We start from the raw sequence: 21160 nt of genomic DNA, 5'->3' as shown, positions 1-21160 counted from the left end.
ACCATTTGACAATTGGCCATAGTTTCATTTAAAAGATAGAATTTAATGCCTTTCTAGTGCTATGATAAATTCTGTTCTGTTTTACTTGTAAAATTCAAAGTTTTCTCCAAGATAGCTTATAATGGTGTTGGTGACAGCTGATGTCCAAGGTCACAGGTTTGAAGACATCTGAAACAAGAGAACGAGAAATAAATGTCCCTGTATTCTGAAAGATGTTCCTTTGTTCTTCCTGTAAATGTAAAGGCAGAGCTGGGCACTGCATGTTGATTGCCCCAAGAGATTGACACTTTTTGTGTATTTTCACTAATTTTTGCCAGAACTAAGGCAGGTTCATCGTTGTGATTCCCACGAGGCAAAGGTGTGGGGACTACATCGCCCTGTAGTTGAGCACTCAACAGACCCTTGAAATACTAGCATTTGTCATACTGAAATCAGCCTTCAATTAAAAAGTGGGACAATCCAGATGACAACTCTAGGGTGGTAATTGGTAATAAGACATTGTCCCCGAAACCTTTGGTCTAAGTTCAGGTCTGTGCCTGTAGCCCTTGACGTGCCATGGATGTGACAAAGCAGATGTGTTTGCTTAGGATTTTAGGAATAATTGGTAGCCAGAGGGACAGGAAGAACCCCTTTGGATGGATTTCTCAGTCCTGTTGAGAGGAATGCTCTTTGCAGCAGTTTCATGATTTTGTAATGGGTCTTGGAGTTCTGGATGTGTCGTTTGATAGTTTAATATATTTTCATACAACTGAACTATTTATCCCTCTTGCAGTATTCATTTTTATTGCATGCTAAAAATGTTATTTGCTGCTTATTTTGATTTGGATTGTTTTAGTGCATTCAGCTTCACCTTTAATTTTAGTGATTTTTTTTTTCTTACACACTTGTATATGCATGTACATCAGAATGTGATTAAGCTAAAAGAGTATGTACAGTCTCTTCTCTTGCCTTTTTTTGAGATGATGCTATTATTAACTTCTTGTTAAACAATAACAAATTTAAAGTAAGGTAATGTGGTCAGAGTTTTCTGAACAGGAGGTGGTCTTTGCACTCCCTCTGCCTTTGGACCACAGGCTTCAAATCATTTGGAGAAAAATGCTAAGTGTTGGCCAGTTCTTTATTTAAATGAATTGGTTTTTGATTTCCACAGCTCTGTAGCAGCATGCTAACACCTTTCCTTGTCCATAGTTGCAGCAGATGATGCTAATCCTTCCTCTGAATTAGTTGCTCTTAAAATACTAACCTCCTAATTCCTTGATAGGGTTGTGAACCTTGTGCAAGCTCTAAGTACATGCTGGTGTATTTTGAGCTTTGTCACGCTTGCTGTTGTGTGATGCATGCTTCTGTACTAATGCTGTTGTAGACATAGCAAGTCAGCAGCTAGAACTCCCTTCCTGCAACAAGAGATGTTGTTAAACTGGACTATTGCACTGTGCCATCAAGACTGTTCTTTAGCATGATACAACAACCTTTGAAAGCTTTGAGTGTCAAGCCTAGGGGATAAGGAGGCAGATGTGGCTGATTTATTTCAGGAGTTCTTAGTGTTTAGCTAACCACAGGAGTTCCCAACTCTCCCAGTGGGAGAAAGTTAATCTCGCTAGTGGAGGAACAGCATGTACGGTCTGCCCGTGAGACAAGAAATGCCAGTTTATTGTTGGGCCATCTGTGAAAGCCACAGATAACATCAGAATAATCCAAGTTACCAGTTCTGAAAGCTAAAGGCCTGTCTCCCATGCTCCTCTGTGTACGCAATTTGTTTATTCAGGATAATGTAAATGATGCTGAGGGAGCTGATTCTGATTTCCCTTGGTGCACAGAGATGGAAAATGAGTCTCATCATTTTAAAATTGCTGTTCAGTGACAGGGTGACCTTGATCTTAAAACTGCATTTAAAAAAAAAAAAAGATACAACTCTGAATTGAATATGAGCAAATTTATTTTTTTCCATATATATATAAATCCTAAGACGTTGTAACTATGGGTGAGATAGCAATGTCTAGGAATGCTGCTTTCACTATACAGTAATTATCTATAGTTGCTACCTGCATCTTACATGCCAAATTAGTTAGTTTTATTTGCATGCTGGCTTAGTTCACATGTAGTGTTTCAGTGTAAGGAATGTCTTGGTAACACAGTGAAGTTTTTTGGTGTTGTAATTCTAATAACTCATCTGGTTCTGTGTTTGGTGGGTCTTCATTCTCCAGGGATGGACAGAAGGGAATGAAGCAGTACCCATAGCGAGTATAGTGAGGCAGCAAACATTGGGAGCCCAGTTTTCAAAAAAGGACACCTTGACATTTCCCATGCAAGGAAGAGCTGGGTGTCTGCAGATCTGCAGAACAAGTTGGGATAAGTGGGCAGCTTCCACTTGGCTCCAGGACTTGGAGTCAGTCCCGACTGTGAACACTTTCTTGTAGAGTGTCATTAATGGTGAATTGTGAGGCAGGAGGTGAACATGGGGTGTGGACTCTTGCAAATAACACCAAGCACCACAGTTTACTCTTCATTCAAAAACCCCCTCCTTCTGCTTGTACTTGGAGCTAATTAGAAAGGTATCTGCAGGCTTGAAAATTGGGCTCTCTTTAGAAAACGACTTCTGTGGGACTATGAGGAGTCTGAAATGTGTGCTACTTATACACAGAGCTTCTGTGCATGGCAAGCCAAGTCTGTGGTAATAATTTACTACAGTGGAGGTGTTAACACTGTCATTATGATTTTCCATTGGAATTCCCCACTCCAAATTTTTACAGTGAATGGGAGCCATAGAGGGGCTCAACTTTGTAATAAGCTCAGAGAATGTGGTGTTTTAATTTAAGATCTGCACAGAAACTCTCCTTTCCTTGTGCTCTTGGGCTAGTTTTGTGTTACCTTTCAGCCTTTTGTAGTTACTCTTGACTACTGTCCTCAGTCTGAAACCAATTCATTTTTTATAAGCATCAAGGCGGAGACCACAGGGTTCAGATTATACTTCTACTTCGGAGGAGGAATATGGCTCAAATCACAGCTCCCCTAAACACAAACGCTCCCATACTTCAACAGCCACACAAACACCGAGGATACGTGGCTCTGGGCTGGGCAGGCAGAAGCACAACGGCAGAGAAACGGATGATGATGAAGATTTTGATGACAACCCTGACCCCTACAACTTCATGGCGCAAACAGCAGAGATAGCAGAAATAGCCAGGTGAGGTGGGGCTTTATCTGTTGTTAACCCACGTGTTGAAAATGGGTTCTTTTCTCCTTGGTGTTCAAATCAAAGCCAGGTGTGGGTGTAGAAGGAGAGGCTCTCGTCTGTTGTTTGTGTGCCCACATCTCCTTTTTATATATGAACATTGGCTTGGAAAGTTTTCATGAGCCTTTACAGCCTGGATGTGCTGGTTGTGCCTTGTATCTACCTCGTACCTTGTATCTATTTCTTGTTCAAGCTGTGGGAATTCTAACTGTTTATACCTGCATATCTCTGCTCTCTGCTGGAAGTCGCAGTGTGTGTGTGGTGTGGTTGGTGTGAACTCTCCTGATTCTCTGCACAGGAAGTCAAATGGATTAGCAAAGACTGGATATGTAAACTGTTGAAGCTGCTTTGCCTGAAGCTGGTGAGGGAGCAGTAAGAAGTAGCTGCAGGACAGAAACTTCTTTGCTTGGCACAGCTGAATCTGAACCTGTCTAGGCCTTGTATATAAAAGAATCGTTGCCTAGCTCGATGTCCCTGGATACGGTGCTTGCTGTGTACTGGTGGTCTGATGGTTGCCTGGAGGACATCAGCAATAAAGCAAATAGATTCTTTTTTTAAACAGTGGCATTTGAGGTTTGTCATCTCTAATATGCAACTGTGTTATGCCAACTTTCCAGAAATACTGGTCTTCCATTGTACTGGCCATACTTGAAATACTTTTGCCTGAGGAAGCTGCCTTGTGTCTGCTTTTGGCCACATCTCCCTCGCCGCTGCCACGCTCACCTCGAAAGGGCTTTTCTTGCCTGAAAGTTGCTGTCAATCTGCTCAAAAGTGTGTCAGCCTTCAAATCAGGCTGCTCTACCTGTGCTGCACGAAGAGTGTGTGTGTGAGATGCCGGCTTCCCTCCCAGCAGCATTCCCAGCACTGGGAGCGCTCAGCTCTCAGCTGCTATAAATAAAGGGTTGCGTCAGACTCGTCTGGCTGCACCGTGCAGGGCTCTGTCACTGAGTCTGCTGCTAATTGCAGTTCTGATTTCCCTTGCTGCTCCCGAATTAACTGGGAGGGGTTTAGAGGAGTCAGGGAGAGTTAAAAGGGAAAATGCCACTTGTTTACAGTACTGAATCACATAATGGAAGTGTTTGGTGATAGCTCTATCCAAACCAGCATGGAGAGGGGGTTGCCTTATGCAGGCAGCTCAGCCTGTGTTTTATTAGTTCAACTGTGCATTTTCTTTCCAAGGAAATGTTTTGATGAACTGACAGTTTTATCACATTGCTTGTTTTCCTTGTGGGTCTCTTTCAACTTGGAATATTCCATAATAACTTTTTTTTTATTGGGTGGGGTGTTTTGGAGTTTTTGTTGGTTGGTTGGTTGGTTGTTATGGTTTTGGTTTTCTTCATTAAAAGAAGACAGTTGTTTCAGATGAAGCTGACTAGCTGCAAGATTATTTTTTCTCTTGGAAGTTTTCCTTTAAAATTACCACAACAGCTACTTCTGATGTGAAGGAGTTTTTAAAGCTCTAATACCAACAATGCAGAGACTTAGGAACTGTTTTTGAGCTCTAGAGTAGATAGAGCAAAGTGCTGCCAACACTGAGTGTTAACTGGACACCTGTCAAGGGGCTTGAAGTTTCAAGACTTGGTTTCTGAAAACCAGATCCCTCTAAGGTATGCCATGCTTACCCTCATAATCCCTCAGCTATTCTGGAGAATGTGGAGGCATATGGTGATTTTCAGTCTATAGCCCACAAGGAAAAGGAAAGCGAAATTGAGGCTTTTTTCTTTATGTAAAAAAAAAAAAATTCCCCTGTATGTACTTTTTAATGGATAACAAAGAAGACCAAAGAAGAGAAATTAACTGTATTGTATTAAAAAAACAACCAAGAGAAAGAAGTAGAGTGAATGGGTGGGGGAGCAATAGCATAAAATTTCTTTATGGATTGTCTCCAGTATTTTCTGGCAGTGTGTAGTTACTAGAATTTGCTTTGTATCAATTCTCCACTTTGAAGCTGGATTCAGGAAGGAAGGGGAATTTATTTTGTATGCAACCAGAATGTTCCTCAGCACCCTGCTAAGGCACCTCAAAAATCCCTGCTTGTCCTAGACTCTGCAGAGGTTCTAGTTCCCACAAACCTTTTGTGGCTCCTCTTTTTATATTTTATGAATACGAGGCATGTTGTATTCTGTGTCCTAATGGTTCTGCTTCATTGCCTGTGCTTTAGGCTCAGCCAGACCTTGGTGAAGGATGTGGCCATCCTTGCTCGAGAGATTCATGACGTTGCTGGAGATGGGGACTCGCAGAGCTCCTCGGGGACGGGCCCCAGCCCCTCCCTCAGCTCTGTGCCCAACACTCCGGCTTCCACCATATCCGCGAGAGAAGAGGTGAGGTCCGGAATCGCAGACATCTCTGCCCCGCTGCTGGGGAGTACATGGGGCATGGTTGGGCTGGGAAACCAGGGCAGCAGCCCCAGTTGCTGCAGCACTGAAAAACCTTTGTTCCTTGTCCTCCTAAAAAGCAGCACCAGAAAGAACAACTGCAGCCTATTTAGGGTGCTCTTTATTTTGTCCTCTGTGCTGTAGCCAGCCTTGCAAGATATGGGAATTGTGTAATTTCCTAAGGCTCTCATGGCTTCTCTTTGGACACTGGTCTCTGAAATTTGCATCTGAGGAGCAGGGTGGAGGGGATGTGCTGTGCTGCTGTGCCAGGCAGCCAGAGCCTTCCCCTTTGTTTCACACAAGGCACTGACCATGTGCACTGGCTGCACTCTGTGTCAGCTGTGTGTTTTGTACCTCTGCTGTATCCTTTGTGCCAGGACTGCTGAAATTCTGTGCAGGTGTTGCTTGAATCCCTTCCCTCCGAGTATTGATGGAAGAGGGCAGGGACTCTGGGAGCTGGGCAGGGAGGCAGGCAGGTAGCTTGGGAAGTGCTATGCCCCAGCCCTTCAGTGAAGCTGTGGCTTCCTCCCAAGGTGTGTAGCACAGTTTGTACTAGGCTGGCAAGGAGAGAGGCAATTTCTTAATTTGCTTCACCAGCTGCAGTGCAGGGACCAACTCAGCTCAAATTTGGCTGCAAGGTCACCAGGAGACTTCAGCTGCTAAAGCAAAATGGCCTTTCCTACTTCTAAATCCACATTCCCTCCTGTGTACCACCAGTGTGGGCTTAAAAAATTAACAGCTCTCTGCTGCTCAGATGGTTTCCCTGGCCCACTGTTGTTGTGAGAATTGCAGACCCATCCTAGGCAGAGTTCAAAGCTGAGACCAAACCTGTTTCTCTGCCAAGAGAATCCTTGGAGGCCCCGTGACCCTGCTGTGATCAGCACTAGAGGTGCAAAGCAGAAGTTTAGGGAGATACCCAGAAGATCAGGCGAGTGTGGCTGTGGTTGTGCTAATCCGAGGTCAGCTGCAGCCTGCTCAGGGAGGGGTTTATCCCGGGGCCTTTTGGAGCCAAAGTGCACAAATGTTTCACAATAACTGCGGGCTCTGAGATAAAGTGTTTTATTGCTTTGTTTCCTTGCAAGTGCCACGCCTGCCAAGCTGCCTTTTGTATTTTTCTTTTCAAGCAGTAAAGGTGACATACCTACTGTACTTCTGACTTGCAAATGAAACATTTTACTCACAGAAAAGCAGGGGAGGAAGAGCAGCATCCTTGCTTTTTTTTTTGGAGTGCCACTGAAAGGTTGAACCATAAGTCAGTTAATACAGAGGAATGTTCCCAGCTGCTAGAGGAAGACACCTGCAAAATAGTGTTTCTGCTCTGTGCAAAATGACAGGCTCCAGAGCATGATGATGAATAGCAGAATCACAAGCCCAGGATTGATCGGACCTGGGTGAGGGTTTCTCTGTGGCTTTGCAGTGCTGCTGTGTGGGACATGCCAGTCAGTCCCTCACAACAGTCAGGAGAGCAAATTCAGGACTGTCACACTATAGGGAATACTCCTGGCAGTGTCCCCTACTAGAGCAGTTTTTGAGATCTTACAGTGGTGTGGAGGACAAAGCACTGATGGGAGCCTGTCGAGAGATCAGGAACCATAACCTTTGGTGTGTTCAGGTAGTGGCTGAAAACACTCTGAAGTCTTCTAATGCGATTTCCTCTGTGCAGGAGTGGATATCAGCATGATTTCAGCAGGGCCAGTATGTGGCAGGCCATTTGAGTTACACCCAAAGTGCCACAGTGCATCAGTGTTGCTGCCTTATGATTCTCGATAGCCAGGAACAGGTTCCTTCAGCAGGGCTTTCTGCTGGCAGTGCTCAGATGTGGAGCTGGGTCCTGAATAGCTTGGGATCCTGAACAGGACAGCTTGGGGGTCTTGTTAGCAGTGCCAACAATATAAACTGATGGGAGTTTAATAAACAGACACCTCATCTTTGGTGCTGGACCAGGTTCAGCACCATGCACTGCCACACCTGCTTCCCATGGTCTTAAGTGTTGTTGAAACTGTGCTGAATTAATAATTTTGGCTTGATGCAGAGAAGCTGCTGGGAAATGTCTGAAGATCATTATATGTGATGCTAAGCACTGTGAATTTTTTGAGTGTTTATCAAACAACTTTATATTAAATATTCTAGGAAAGGACATAGTGATGAGAAATAGCTACCATGGTTATAATAGTAATATATTGAAACATCTGATAAAAAGGATTATGTGCATAAGAAAAGTTTTCTTTTTGTGGCTGTCTCTTATGCTGCTCTGGCTTATGCAGTGTTGTATGCTATTCTGCATTCTAGTACTAAATATTTATATCTATTCCAAAAAAGTGGGGGAGAATGCAGGAAAAATAAGTACTGATGGTGGAATCACTTTTGAGTGTTTAATGTTGTACCAGAAATGTCATGTGGGAACAGTGTGTGGCACAGCACTTCTCAGCCTCAAATGAACTGCTTTTTAAATTACTTTTATTAAGAAGCTTGGTTAAAGTTTAAATGAGAAGTATCCTCTAACAAGTTAAGGTGGAGCCTTAGATTTAAACCTTATTCTTCATATTCTGTCCTTTCAGGTTCAGTGCTGGCTTGGATGTTTGCCAGGGAAGCTTTCCATTTCCCCAGTGCATGTTTGGGGTGGTTGTGTTTTGTTTTTCTGGCCTCAGCTGTATAGTTTATGATAAGATAGATTCTTGGCATACAGAGCTGAGTACTGCTACAAATTAGGCAAATTTAAAAAAAAAACAAAACCAAACAGAACAAAAGAAAGAGTTCAGCAAGGGTGAAACCTTCATGATTTGTGTTTACCAAAGCCTTGGGTTGTTTAGGATACCTTGTTTTGTGGGTGTGTAGGTTTTGCAGGACCCAGCCTTCTGTGGAGCTCAGCCATCAAACTTAAACCTCAGCTGCTGCAAACACAGTCAGGTTGGGTCATCCCAAATCACTGGCTCCTTCTGTGTATTTTAGCCCTGCATTAAATTATTTTGGCAGGTCGTTTTTGAAAAAAGTTTATAATGGTGTAACAAAAACTGAGGAGCCTGATTAAATTTGTTAAGTTGTTGTGTAACATACTCAGTATGAGTGTTGGTATGACAAGAGGAAATGGTTACAGGTGTGACAGAACAGAAAATGTGAGGACAGAACAGAAAATGTGAGAACAGAACAGGTCGTTTACAAAAATCTGTGATGGTGGAGCAGGTGCTGTCCTTACCTTGTTTTCAGTTGTGCTGAGACCTGCTCACTGTAAGAATATCTCATTCCTTTCTGACACTTTTTCTTCTGTAATCAGCCTAACCTACTGTTTTTGCACTTGATGGAAGGAAGCTTATTAGCAGCTTTTGACTGTTGTGCCTCTGCACCATAATATCTCACACCTGCTGCCTGTGTATAACCCAAGTGCTGCTGCTTAGTGTGGGGAGCCTGGACCTTGGATGGCACATGGTTTTCTCACAAGGAGCTGTGTGCTTTGCCAACCAAAAATCCTCTTGGGCTGGATGCTCAGCCCTTTCCCAGAGGGCTCTGGATTTCACTCAGCACAGTCCAGTTTGGAGTAACTGGGGAGCTGCTCACGGCCACCTCAGCGGAGCTGGCTGGTGACCAGGATCTCCATGGGCTTCAGTGCATGATGGGGGGTGGTTCTCAGGAATACACTTTTGGGAATGTCAACCCCAAATAACCCCAAACCCTGTGTTCGCTTTGATGCTTACTGTCACAGTCATTCACTAGCATTGATCTCTTTGTTTCTGTTTTAACACAGATTGCTCGTAGATCTTTTCGGCTGGCATATCCATCTCAGGTGCACTTTCCATCCCATTATTTTTGTATCTCTGTCCTGTCAGTTATTTTCGCCCTCTTCTTTAAAGTTTTTGTCAGTAAACCCAACAGGAGTAACTGTCTTGTCATTTCTGTTCTTCCTGATAATTATTTGCATTTTTAGTGGTTTTGTATTGCTTTTTCATCTCTTTCATGTGTTACTAAATGGTTTTTGATTAATTTGAGTGTGTTTTTAATGTTGCATTGATATATTAAGACATAAGATATGGGAAAACAGGGTCCTTTTGAGTTTTAGCTAAATTCAAAAAAGACAAAGTTGTACCTTTCTGTACATGCTCAAGACTCAAAATTTTAAACTAGAATAGTCCCACAGAGTTCTGTGGTATGACTCCAGTGGGTAAGCACTTGCAGGATTGGGGTCTAGTAATTTGCTTACGAGCCCATGCCTGTCTGAACAAGACTTAAATGAATCAGTGTTCCTCTTGGGCTTGCCTGAAAATCTGCAATACCTGCAGTGAGTGCCTGTGAGCCAATTTTCCCTACTAATTTTTAATGACTCATTGCTCATTATTTCCAAGCTGGTGCAGCACATTCCAGAAGCAAGTCTGAACTACCAGAAAGTGCCTCCGGGATCAGTGGAACTGAAGGATTTTGACCAAAATATGAATGATAATAGAGAAGAGGAACCCTCAAGAAAACCAAGGACAAGAAACCGTGAGGAGGCAGGCCACCTTTTTCTTTCCTTTATATATGACATTGCTTTAAGCTGCTGTATGCATACTTGTTCTTTGTAAGCTGCCAAAGGAGGCTACTCAAAAAAAACCCCCACACTTCCCAGCAGCCCTGATGTGTGGGTGTAGAAGCAGTGTTTAAAAAGAAAAAAAGAGGAACAGAACCACCTCTCTTGCCAGTAGTGACTGGAAGTTTTGTGTAGAATGCCAGTAAAACCTGAGGCTTGGTCACCTGTTTTTTGGGAGAACACATTTAGCGTCAGAGCCTTCTTAGGCTGTTTCACTATCTTAGAGAAGAACTCAGGCATCTCAGCTTTGAAATCTGGAGCATGGATAGTTTAATGGCACCTTAGTTTTTTGCAGCTGGTCAGAGCTGCTTGTGGAGCAGCAGTGGCAGGATCTGGACTTTAGGAGGGTTAGGACTGAGCTCAGTGCTGTGGCACAGCTGGCTTGCTGTGCCCTGCAGTCTGTGAGCACTGCTCCCTCCAGTGTTTGCAATTGATGTGATTCTTCTGGGCTGAGAGGGCAGGGTCACCTGCACACCACTGGGGTGATGCTAAAAGGTGAGAAAGCCTGGCCTGCACTTTAGGCTGAGGATGGTGTTGGGATGAGGGCTGTAGTGGGGTGATGGTGCCAGGGGGGAGGAGGAGAAAGCTGCTGATCCAGCACTGGCTGTCACTCCTGCTCTCTGCCTGCCAGCTGTGGTGGGAGGGAAGAGCTGGGGCAGAGCTTCAGGGAGGAAGTGCAGGCAGGAGGGGAGAGCTGGCTGCAGCACAGGCACTCTGGAGGTGGAGTGTGACTCACACAGCACATACAGGGGACTGTGGGCTGAGCCTCTGGTACTGATCCTGTCCTGTGACTGGTTGGAAGCAATCCCTTCCTCTCCTGTAGAGAAGTGCCAAGGCTGGATAAAAGGTGCAGCTTCAGAGTGTCCCCAGCTTGATGTGGGCTTTCCTGGCAGAAGCCTGGAGGCTCTGCTAAGCCACAGGACTTGAATATTTGGGGTTTTGTTGTTGCTTTTAATAAAGCAGAATGTAACATGCTGGGATACCTGGCTGTGAAGGTGGTTTGAACTCATATGTCTCACATTAGGTAGTTTCAGCCAGACTGCTTGTGGGGCTTCTTACTTTGTGATTTGACTTTTTGGGTTTTTTTTTGGTCAGGCATAGAAAGTCCTAAGTGCTTTTTTTCCAGAAATGCTTAAATACTTACGTTACTGCAAACAGCTGTCTCTAGAAAAAGTCTGAACAAGTTCATATTAACCTTTTTGCCAAAGTGCTGCAATAAAGGTGCATGTCATCTTAATCTCCCTTGAACTTCAAGTATCATCTGCACAAAGAAAGATGTTTCAGTTTTGTACATTTACTGTACAAAAAATTCCTGTTTTGCAATATGCCACTTTTGCTAAAAGTTCTCCAATGTGTCCTCATATTTCAGGTAATATTTGACAACCTGATGTTGAACCCAGTGTCCCAATTATCACATACAATCCGTGAAAACACAGAAAACCTCGCTGAGAAAATGAAGTAAGTCACTTCTTGTCTCTGATCTGAAATACTGACTTGCTGGTGAGTTTGTTGACTTGCTACTTGTGGAAGATATTGTAGTGTCATCTTAGAAAGTTCTGTAATCAGAATGCAGAGAATCTAGATGTAGGAAATTGTGTGTGTGTAGTGAACCAGAGGTAATATGATTATTTGCTATCACTTTTCCTCATCTCTTTCGTCTTTGGAATTTTAATGCTGGATTTGTAATCCCTGTTGATGCCTTAACTTTGAAATGCTGCCTGTGCAGGAGATACAGCAGAAAATTGTTGGGTTGGTTTTCTTTGCTCTTCTGTACCAAGGCTCTTGTAAATATGCAGGTTACCAAGCTTGTGAAATCTTTTCAAAGTTTGTTGTTGCTGTAGAGACATCAGTTAGGGAAGGACTTTGAATTGTTCCTGAATCAGCTGAAAGGAGTTTTGCCAGCTGCTAATCCACTAATCTCTCTTGTTGCCACATCTTGTGATAATTAAGTCTTTTAAACAAGCAGTTATTTGGTGGCAATTCTGAGATCTGCTCTACTTTTTGTGTTTACAGGATTCTGTTTCAAAACTCAGAAAGGACCTGGGAGGAGATGGAGGCCAAAATCAATTCAGAAAATGAAGTGCCAATTCTGAAGACATCAAACAAAGTAAGTCCATGCACACAAGTGAAATTTTAAAGACCTCAATCCATGAGAACTCTGTAAGAAACCAAACCGAAAATCTCTGACCCTTCTCAAATCCATTTCTGAAATTTCTGGTCCATTTTCATGTGTTGAACTGCTGGGTTTCATCACTGTTTAAGGTGTGACAAAGTGAGTTCCTTTTGTGGTTTTGTTTCACCAAACTCTTTCCCAGTTCCTTTGCAATTGATCTTCAAAGACTGGGTTTCTTAACAGATGTTGAAGTTCAGGCTCATTAGGCCTCATTTAAACATTTACCAGAAGGTCACCTGCCATGTGGTTTCCACAGCTCCAGGTGCAGACAGGTGTTTCTCATGAATGTTTGTTTTCTTCACCTGTAACTGTTTGATATTAGGGCAGTAAAAAATCCACCTCAGGGTGAATTCACTCAGGTGTTTGGTGTTTGTGCTCTCATGACCTTTCATTGTCCTTGAAGGAGATGGTCAGTAAGAATTTAAGTGCAGTAGTGGACCTAGGAGATAGGATTAATGCTAAACAGCCTTGTGCAAGACCTGTGTAGCTTGGAGCTGCAACAGTATAAATAGCCAAATGCCTTGTCTGGTCTAGGAGCTGAGTTTACAAGTATCTTTGAGTATTTCATATTAAGGAGGAGTCTTGTACAGGTGTAGCATTTCATATCTAAAAGCCACAGTGACTATGAATGGGGTGGTGTAGTAGCACTTGGTGACATGGTGCAGAGCAGGCTCCTGTGCACTGACCAAATGCACCTCAATACAGCTTTCCTGTTAAATGAGCAAGGTTGGGCCTGGCTTTAAATCTTCTTGATCAGATAAGGCAGAAACAGTAAGACTAGATTCCTGTGTCAGTTGAGTATTTTGTTGCTTAATTTTCCATTCTTACGCTTTTGTTTCTAGGAAATCAGTTCTATCCTGAAGGAGCTCAGGCGAGTTCAAAAACAGCTTGAAGGTTGGTCATCTAAAATGTTCCTGTTGTCTCTCAAATGCCAGTAAAGTTGCAAAAAATAACATTGGCCTGATTTGTCAGTGAAAACTGGGAAAGGGTGCAGAAGTTCGGGTTGTTACCACAGTGCTGTCTGATGAGTGCATAGGGAATTAACAGTAGATTTATCTTACACTGCCAGTTTTTAGAAAATTTTTTGGCTATTGAAATGTAGGTGCTGTTGCTGTGGAAATGCTTTGTTTGTGGTAATTAGCATATTCCCATAAAATAAACTGGTGCAGGACTGTTCTGATGAAATAATATTTAGCAGTGCTTTCGGCCAATAAGCTGTGCTATGCTTTTTGGACTTGAATATTGCACATAGATCTCTGCACTAGGAAAAGCAAGACAAGCTCATGCATCATCTAGAAGTGTAATAAAAGGCATGTAAAAACATCCAGGCATCGTTTTGGGCTCCTGCTAAAAGCTTGCCATTTGGCTGCTGTAGTTTGTCTTTTCCAATTTAACCAGAAAGTTGAGAGTCCACATCTCTTCAGTCTGGGAGAGATTTTGCTTGTTAATGCTGTTTAGACCTGAGGGTACTAATGAGAAAATAACCTGACTAAAATGAAAAAAAGCACTGCTTACAGTTCTACTGCCTTCAAAATAAAGGCAGTAAACTTTTGTTTGGAAACTTTGCTGACTACTGCTAATGTGTTTGTTGTTTTTTTTTTTTTCCTTTTTTCCCCAGTCATAAATGCTATCATTGACCCTACTGGAAACTTGGATATAGTTGCCAGTAACAAAGCATCTTCTGCTGCTAAACAATCTACAGCCACTAAAGTCAGGACTGCTAACAATTCTGGGTCCACACTGGAGACTTTGTCTGTAGCACAGATGAGAAACTACGCTCAGAAATCGAACTGTGGATCTTCTAGCTTACAAGATTCGAATTTCATTCCAGATGGAGAGAAATATGTGATCTGATACAATATTTTGTATTGCTGTTATAATGTAATCTACTGTTGCATTAGTATTGTGTATGAGTGGTTTGTGGACAGTTTGTGTGGAGCAGTTCTTTAGATTGCTAACATGTTGCACAAAAAAGAAAAATCTATGCTGTGAGGGTGAATGGAAAGTCTGTGTATGCCTTTTAAACAAGACTAGCACTGTGGAGCAGCACATACTCAGCACAGAGGCAAACTGATTTTTACAAAATTACTCACTTATTCTTCCAGTGTGCCATAAGAAAACAGGCTTTGCATATTTTCCATTCAGTACTGCTGAGGCTAAAGTGTTCTTGCATTGGCCTGTTTATAACTATTCAGTTATAATGAGGCTCGATTTGAGGAAAAAAAAAAAACCACACACCTGTTTTGGTACTATATTTGTTTGGGTTTTATTTGATTGAATTTTTTTTAAGTGTACAAGTGAAGCATTACAACTCTGTTGGAACCAGCTTGCAAATCCAACAGAACGATTGTGCAATATCACGGGTTTCTGAGAGAAACCCTTATGCAGTTGTGTAAGATTTCCTTTCAGCAGTCATAAAAAGGCAACCACACTGAAGTTGTGCATCTGTTTTTCAGTCCAAAAACCAAAACAAGACAGAATAAACCCTTTTGCTTTTTCTCTTGGGAAAGTGTAAAAGTTAATAATGGTATGAATGTAAAGACTACCAATACAGTTACTATTTTTGATGATACTTGAGACCCAAAGTTTAGGGTAGGTACAAAAAGTTAGATTTTACAATTTAGCTTGCCAAATTTTCATGATTTTGGTACAAATGCTGTCTTTAAGCTGCTTTTCTTTTTTAATTTAAATATACAGTCTTTTCATAATGAGCTACAAATGCTCTTGGCTGGGCCAAAGACCAAGATGTTTGCAATTACCCAATTGCAAAGAAAACCATCTGTTCCAATGGCTCATGGAATAAACTTAATTACACAGTGGCTGTGAACTAGTGCAATCACTTGACAGCACTGAAAAAATAATGGCCTCAATGTAGCTCCACCTTTATGGCTAGTTCTGTTATGAATTTTTTTTCAATGCAAAAGTGCTTGCAAAGGCCACCACTGTGGTGTTTTTCAGAAACTATTCAACAGTGTCAAGCACTTGGTACGTTTGGGATTTTTGTCTCTGGATTTAATTTTTGCTCCGTTTACAATCCTAGAAACACTAAGGGTTGTGTACAGTTGTTTGAACAATTTCTTATTTAACAAAAGTTGGGGTTTATATTCTGTCTTTGTGTAAAACTGCAAAACACTAAGCAATTTTTGTTGCTTTAAGAGCAAAAAATTTGGTTTTGAGGGGATCTCTTTCCAGATGTGTTTGCTCCCAGTTTTTTCTGTCTTGTATCGATTCCTTTTTCATTCTTCCAGGTCAACAAATAGTAATCAGGCAAAGAAATTCTTTTGTAGCTGTGGAGGATACATTTACTGGGAAAGGTGAGCAGATGAGTTCCACTTTGCCCTCATACAGTATGTAGTTTAACCAGTGAAAATGGTTTCCCAAGCTTGACTGCTTCTTGTGTGCTGACTCTATATTTTGGGGTGAGTAGTGGATTCCTTAGTTAGCTTCAGTAGTTACCTGAGCTTTTCTGCTAAGATGTTGTAACAGTGGGAACCTGTTAAAGTAATTTAAATAAATAGGGATGCTCACAAAGTGTTTAACCTTTCTAGTGAAGAAGGTGATTGCTTTCCTGGTGAAGCCAGTGAGAGCTTTCCATCAATTTCAGCAGAGACAAGATCGGTCCCAAAATGGGAGTATGTCAACATGCCATTAGTTTATTTTTGAGCCTGCAAGATGCTGGCTGGTAAATAGTAAGTGTAGATATCCTTCCAAGATTTCCAGTAGGCTATAAGCTCATCTGCTTGTGTGGAGATGCCCTTCCTTGAAGAAATCTACTGGATTTCACATAGATGAATGCAGAATAAAAAGAATTTGCCCTTGATGTTGTTCTGCCTGTAATATATGCACTATCTGAATGTGTTAATTCAGTCGTTGATTCTGATCTGTCTTTTCTTGAAATACCTGACTGTGTCCTTGGTGAATATCATAAGTGGTGGTATCATTCCTGACATATGAGACACAATTTTTCAAGCCCTTCTTAATTAGGGTTTGAACTGACCAGGTGCTACCCCAACTCACTAGGAGTTGAAGGACCTTCACAGATAAGGTGTTGCTCTTAGTTTCAGTTTTGCTGTAGAGACGAGTGAATTACTAAGATGTACATCTGACTTTTCTGATTATTTGTTACTTCCATGTCTTCATGGCTGTGTGCAAGTGGATTCTGTTTCTCTGCAATGTGTCCTTGATGGAGTTCAGTTTACTTTCACTTGAAAATTGCTTGATTCTTTTTCATTCTTGAACACATCAGGGAGGGATTTTCTCCCTTGGTTGCTCTGTTCTGAACTAGAGAGCAAGCCCACAGACACCTTGCATCAATTATATCAACCTGCAAAATATGGTACCTCTTCAAGTGACTAATGAGGATGCAACAATCAGTGTCTCTTGATAATTTGGAAATGAGTGTGTGAAGGCAGGGAGGATGCACAGCTTGATTTGTTTTATTTGTGACTCAGCCAAACTGTAAAATGCTTCTGTGTCCTGATACAATGCTCATTTTTGGATCTCTGCATTTGAAAATGTTTTGCTAGTCAATGATGAAACACAACATATTTTTTCTTGTGTTCACTGCTTCTGAAGTACTGTGGTTTGCACTTGTCTGCTCCAGATAAGCCAAAGAGCTATCCACTCCTTTGCTGATTGTTGGTTCTTACAAGCAGTACTGTATGCAGCCATGGAAACTGTGTGACTCCAGTGTGAACCTGACCCATGTGTAGTGGTGTGTTTGGGGGGCCCAGGATCATTCCTGCTGGCTTCCATGAGCTGTGGATAGGCTCTGCATTGGGCTTGGCAGGGGTGAGGCTGCCCTGTGTGTCGCTCCCATGCCACTTTGCTTTCCTGTGTTTTGTGTCTGACTAAAGCAATGTAATGAGGGGTGGGATTTTCAAAGTCTTGGGGAAGCAAGTGCTCTGGTTCTTTTGGGTTTTCCATAAGCTTTGGGTTCCTGATGCCCTGAGCACCTTCCAAAATCCCAGCCCTCAGCTCTTCCACTATACTTGAAAACTTTTCAGTTCGACGCTTTCAGATGTAAAATCCTCTTATTCTGTTCTGATGGCGTGAATGTAAATTGCTGTGAGGGTGTGTAGGAGCTTTGGGAGCAAGGACCCAGCTGGATTTATGGTGGTGTCATGTTGTGGTCATGCTCCAGGAGGAAAGAGCATCTGCATCATCTTTGAGTATTTTAGTAAAGGTACAATTAGTGGAATGTTTACATACAGCCTACTGACAAAAAAAGGAGACAAAAAAGAAAAGATAAAAAAGTGTAAAGTATTTAAGTGCAAGACTCTGCTAGTTTTTTCTTGTTTTGCAGATCACACTAGCTATTTTTGAAGTTCATAAATGTGTATAACTTTTGCAAAGACCAGACAGAACTACCTGTTCACTTTCAATGTGCCCCGTGCTGAATTGTGCCTATTTCACTCTCTGCTGTTGTTATGCTGCTGATTCTGCTGTTCTGAACTGTTCACTGGATCATTCCATTTGCATGCAACACAAATGCAAGCTGAGCTGTCTGAGAGTAAAGCTGAAACACGTTTGTATAACTTGAATCAATTAATGACTTTATCTTTTCCACACCCTCTTGAAATGCTGTGTATAATTTTGATTTATTTCTTCTGCCCTGATTTCTTTTCACTTTTGGTTTGTTGTTTTTTTTTTTGTTTGTTTGTTTTTTTGAATGGTAATTTATTTTTGTTTGGATTATAGGCAGTATCTGTACATTTTGTTTCAAGGTGATATTGTGGATGTCTTTAAAAATCCAAATTGTTATTTTATATAATTTTATCATAAAGTTGCTCTAATAAATCATTCTTTTATCATGTGACAGTGATGCTGGATTTTGTGCATTAATTTGGAGGAGGATGCGTGTTTGATGGATGGATGAATTGTTTAAACTGCCTATTCTCACTGATGTTAAGTACAGTGCAGTGACAGAATTGTCAGCAACTGAAGACTCACAGCATGACTGCATCAGTCCTGGTGACACCTATGGTTTGCAGATCCCTCTCCAAAGAACAGGAGTCCCCTTATTCCCCCAGAACTTCCCAGGCTGAAGTCCCTAAGTCCCTTTCACATGAGGGTGGCACATCTGAGTATTGTATGTTGATACTAGATTTAATTTTTAGTGCTGTTTTGTTTCATTGCCATGATTAACATGGTGGTTGAATCCAGCCTGGAAGTGATCATTCCCCAGGAGGTATGTGATTGCAGATGCATTATTACGCTTTTTTTATTATTTTTTTCTCTCATATATGTATATGCATAGTTTATGTACCTGTGAAATACTTTTTGATGTTTTCCTTCATTCCACCAGTGTCCTCCTTCCCTCCTGCAGTTCTGTCTGAGCTTTGCATCCTTCCTGGCACTTCAGAAATAATGTTTATTCCTCCTTCTCCTCTGCCCTGCCTTCAGCCTCCCCCACCCTGCCTGGTGCCACGTGGGACTCTGCATTAGCACAGCTCCTGTAGGAAGCAGAACACATGCAGATGATGAAAACCTGGCATTGTTTGCCAGCAATAATTAAAACAGAAAGAGGATGGAAATGCTAGTCCCTAACTAGAATCACTGGGAGATATTTCCATTCCCTGGTTACCTTTCCATTAGATACTTGAACATGGGAATCTTTTACATTTAAAAAATTCAGGGAGGAGTTTTGTGTCTTAAGAAATAATAAATCTTATGCCTCTCTTAAAAAGCCTTCTGAAGCTTAGTTTGTGTGCTGTATCTGCAGAGGTTTTGTGTGTTGTGTACAATGCAGGACTGCATTACTCATTCCTCTCCCCAGGCTTCCCTGACAGCACTGAGCAGTGTTTGAGGCAGGATGCTGTGCAAAGGGCTCTTCTGAAATCAATAGTGCACCCTCTTCATTAGTTTTTAACAGTTTGACTGAATAAACATAAGAGGCGGTGGAACTCTGGCCAAAATTGTTTGTAACATAATGAAAGCTGCTAGAATTGAAGAATAAAGGATAGATGGGAAAAGTAATGATCTCCTCTGTGCATCTTCCTGCTGAGCCTTCACCTGCAAGCCTGGCTCTCCAATATCCTCAGCTGCTTTGGGAAATAAGAGCCTGGTTTTCCACGTGTGCATAGGAGGGAAAGCTGCTCTTTGAGCAGGATTTCAGGATCCTTTCTCAGAACAAAACTTTAATTCTTTGGAGGAGACAGGTTCTCTATTTGGATGCTGTTGAAGATCCAGCAGCAGACCCTTGCCTGCTGGGTTATGCCCATGCAGTGCTGGGAGAGCACCGTGTCTCTCAGCCAGGACCTCCCTGGACTTTGAAGAGCAAAGCCCTGCTGCTCTCAGCTGGTGAGATGGGCTCGGTGTGGGGCAGCAGTTTGGCTGTGGGGGGTGTTGCTTTCCTTAGTGCTGTACAATCATATGGATGCAAAGACTCCAAGCACCAGCACACAGGATTTCACCTGTGCAGTCACCCATTAAAGGTGTGTTATTTCAGTGGATTGGCTGCTGAGCTCTCTGATTGATTTGGGCTGAGCAAGAGAAGGCAGGAACAATGAATAGAAGAAAGTAACACTCACTAAACCTTTTCTCCCCTGAACAGAAAATACTGGTAATACTGTACTTGCCAAAAGAGTTGGTGCCAGAAAGGGTTTGTTCAACACTAAATGCTTCTGTAAACATTCAATACACAGGAAGGAAAAAAAAACCTCTAAACCCCCAAAATGCAGCATCCATCTAGCACCTGTGGACATTTCCCAAACAGGAGATCCAGAGGCAGGGGGGAGGTTTGGTTTCAGCAAGAGAAATAGCCACAGAGAGAAGAAAATATTTTATGTTTTATAATACATAATGCATTCAACATAGCACACACTGGAGTGTTAATATTTGCAAGTCATCTATCCCAGGTGTGACTGGAGGGTGAGTGCAACAAAAGATGAGTGGTGAGACTGAGACAGCAAAAGACTCTGCAATCTCTTGTGCTATATGAGTCACAGCTTTATTTATTTGTTTTCAAGTGAAATATTTTTCCAAACAAAACATGACTGGCAGGCCTTTATTATTTAATTTTAGGCTGAATAAAATTACTGCAAATAAGTTAAATGTTTTAAGTCCATGGTAAGATATTTTAGTGAATTTACTGAATATTTAAAAAGTGGAAACTGAGTAAATCTTTAAAAATACTTCCAAACAAATCACAATTTTATGTAGACACTGAAATATTCCCTAGGCTTGTCAGCTGAATCACTTCCCAGTTCTAAACCTGAAACAACTTATTTTGGGTCCCCCCTCCCCAGCTAATTTGTGTATACAATCTTTTGACTCAAAGTATAAATAGATCATTTTTCTTTCCAAGTGTACGGACCTCGACTGTTCCTGCCTTCCATCCTTCTGTCAACTGCTGGTATTTGGAGCACAGCCTTGTTCTCATGCAACAGAAAGTGTAGTTTTGTAGTAATCTTTGCATTGGTACTGATGTTTTTGTCTATAATTAGCTCTCAGAGACGAGAATGTGTTAAACTGGCAGCTTCTTCTTAGCAAACCTCCCACACAGGCAGAAAAAGCTTTCACTGTATCTTTGAATGCACCCTATAACAAATTGGATGAGACATGATTTTTAGAGGGAATGTGTTAACCACAGAGTGCCACCCAACTGTACAGCAAGAGATGCTTTTACTCTGTGTGGGATGGTGGCAAGAGCAACTGGTAGAAGGAGCAGTGTCTGAGAGATGGGAAAGAGGAAGAATAAAGAAAATTTCCTGTTTGCTCTAAAACTTGCTATTCTTTTTTTCTTTCCTCCCCCCAGCTGCATGAATTGGTCAAATAGAACCATATTCTACCCATAAACCCACTGCCATCTGAAACTCTCATAG

The 21160-nt window shown here is 41.9% G+C and overlaps 1 protein-coding gene across 4 annotated transcripts in view; it reads left to right on the top strand.

The window, feature by feature from the left end:
* Nucleotides 1-18153, top strand: part of CEP170B (centrosomal protein 170B) — a 57933-nt gene extending 39780 nt beyond the window's left edge. For 2 of the 4 annotated variants that reach the window (XM_033061867.1, XM_033061864.1), the window contains 8 exons: nt 2935-3184; nt 5394-5553; nt 9347-9385; nt 9942-10085; nt 11532-11620; nt 12176-12269; nt 13178-13229; nt 13954-18153. In XM_033061867.1, the coding sequence (XP_032917758.1) occupies nt 2935-3184; nt 5394-5553; nt 9347-9385; nt 9942-10085; nt 11532-11620; nt 12176-12269; nt 13178-13229; nt 13954-14189 (1064 nt within the window). In that variant the 3' untranslated portion in view covers nt 14190-18153. The remainder of the gene's footprint in view (nt 1-2934; nt 3185-5393; nt 5554-9346; nt 9386-9941; nt 10086-11531; nt 11621-12175; nt 12270-13177; nt 13230-13953) is intronic. The other 2 variants (XM_033061868.1, XM_033061865.1) reach the window with 1 other exon arrangement.
* Nucleotides 18154-21160: the final 3007 nt, after the last annotated feature.

The sequence above is a fragment of the Catharus ustulatus genome, chromosome 6 (assembly GCF_009819885.2).
Source record: "Catharus ustulatus isolate bCatUst1 chromosome 6, bCatUst1.pri.v2, whole genome shotgun sequence".
NCBI classification, from domain to species: domain Eukaryota; kingdom Metazoa; phylum Chordata; class Aves; order Passeriformes; family Turdidae; genus Catharus; species Catharus ustulatus.
The sequence above is the reverse complement of the archived record's forward strand: the minus strand, read 5'-3'. Positions and strand labels throughout refer to the sequence as shown.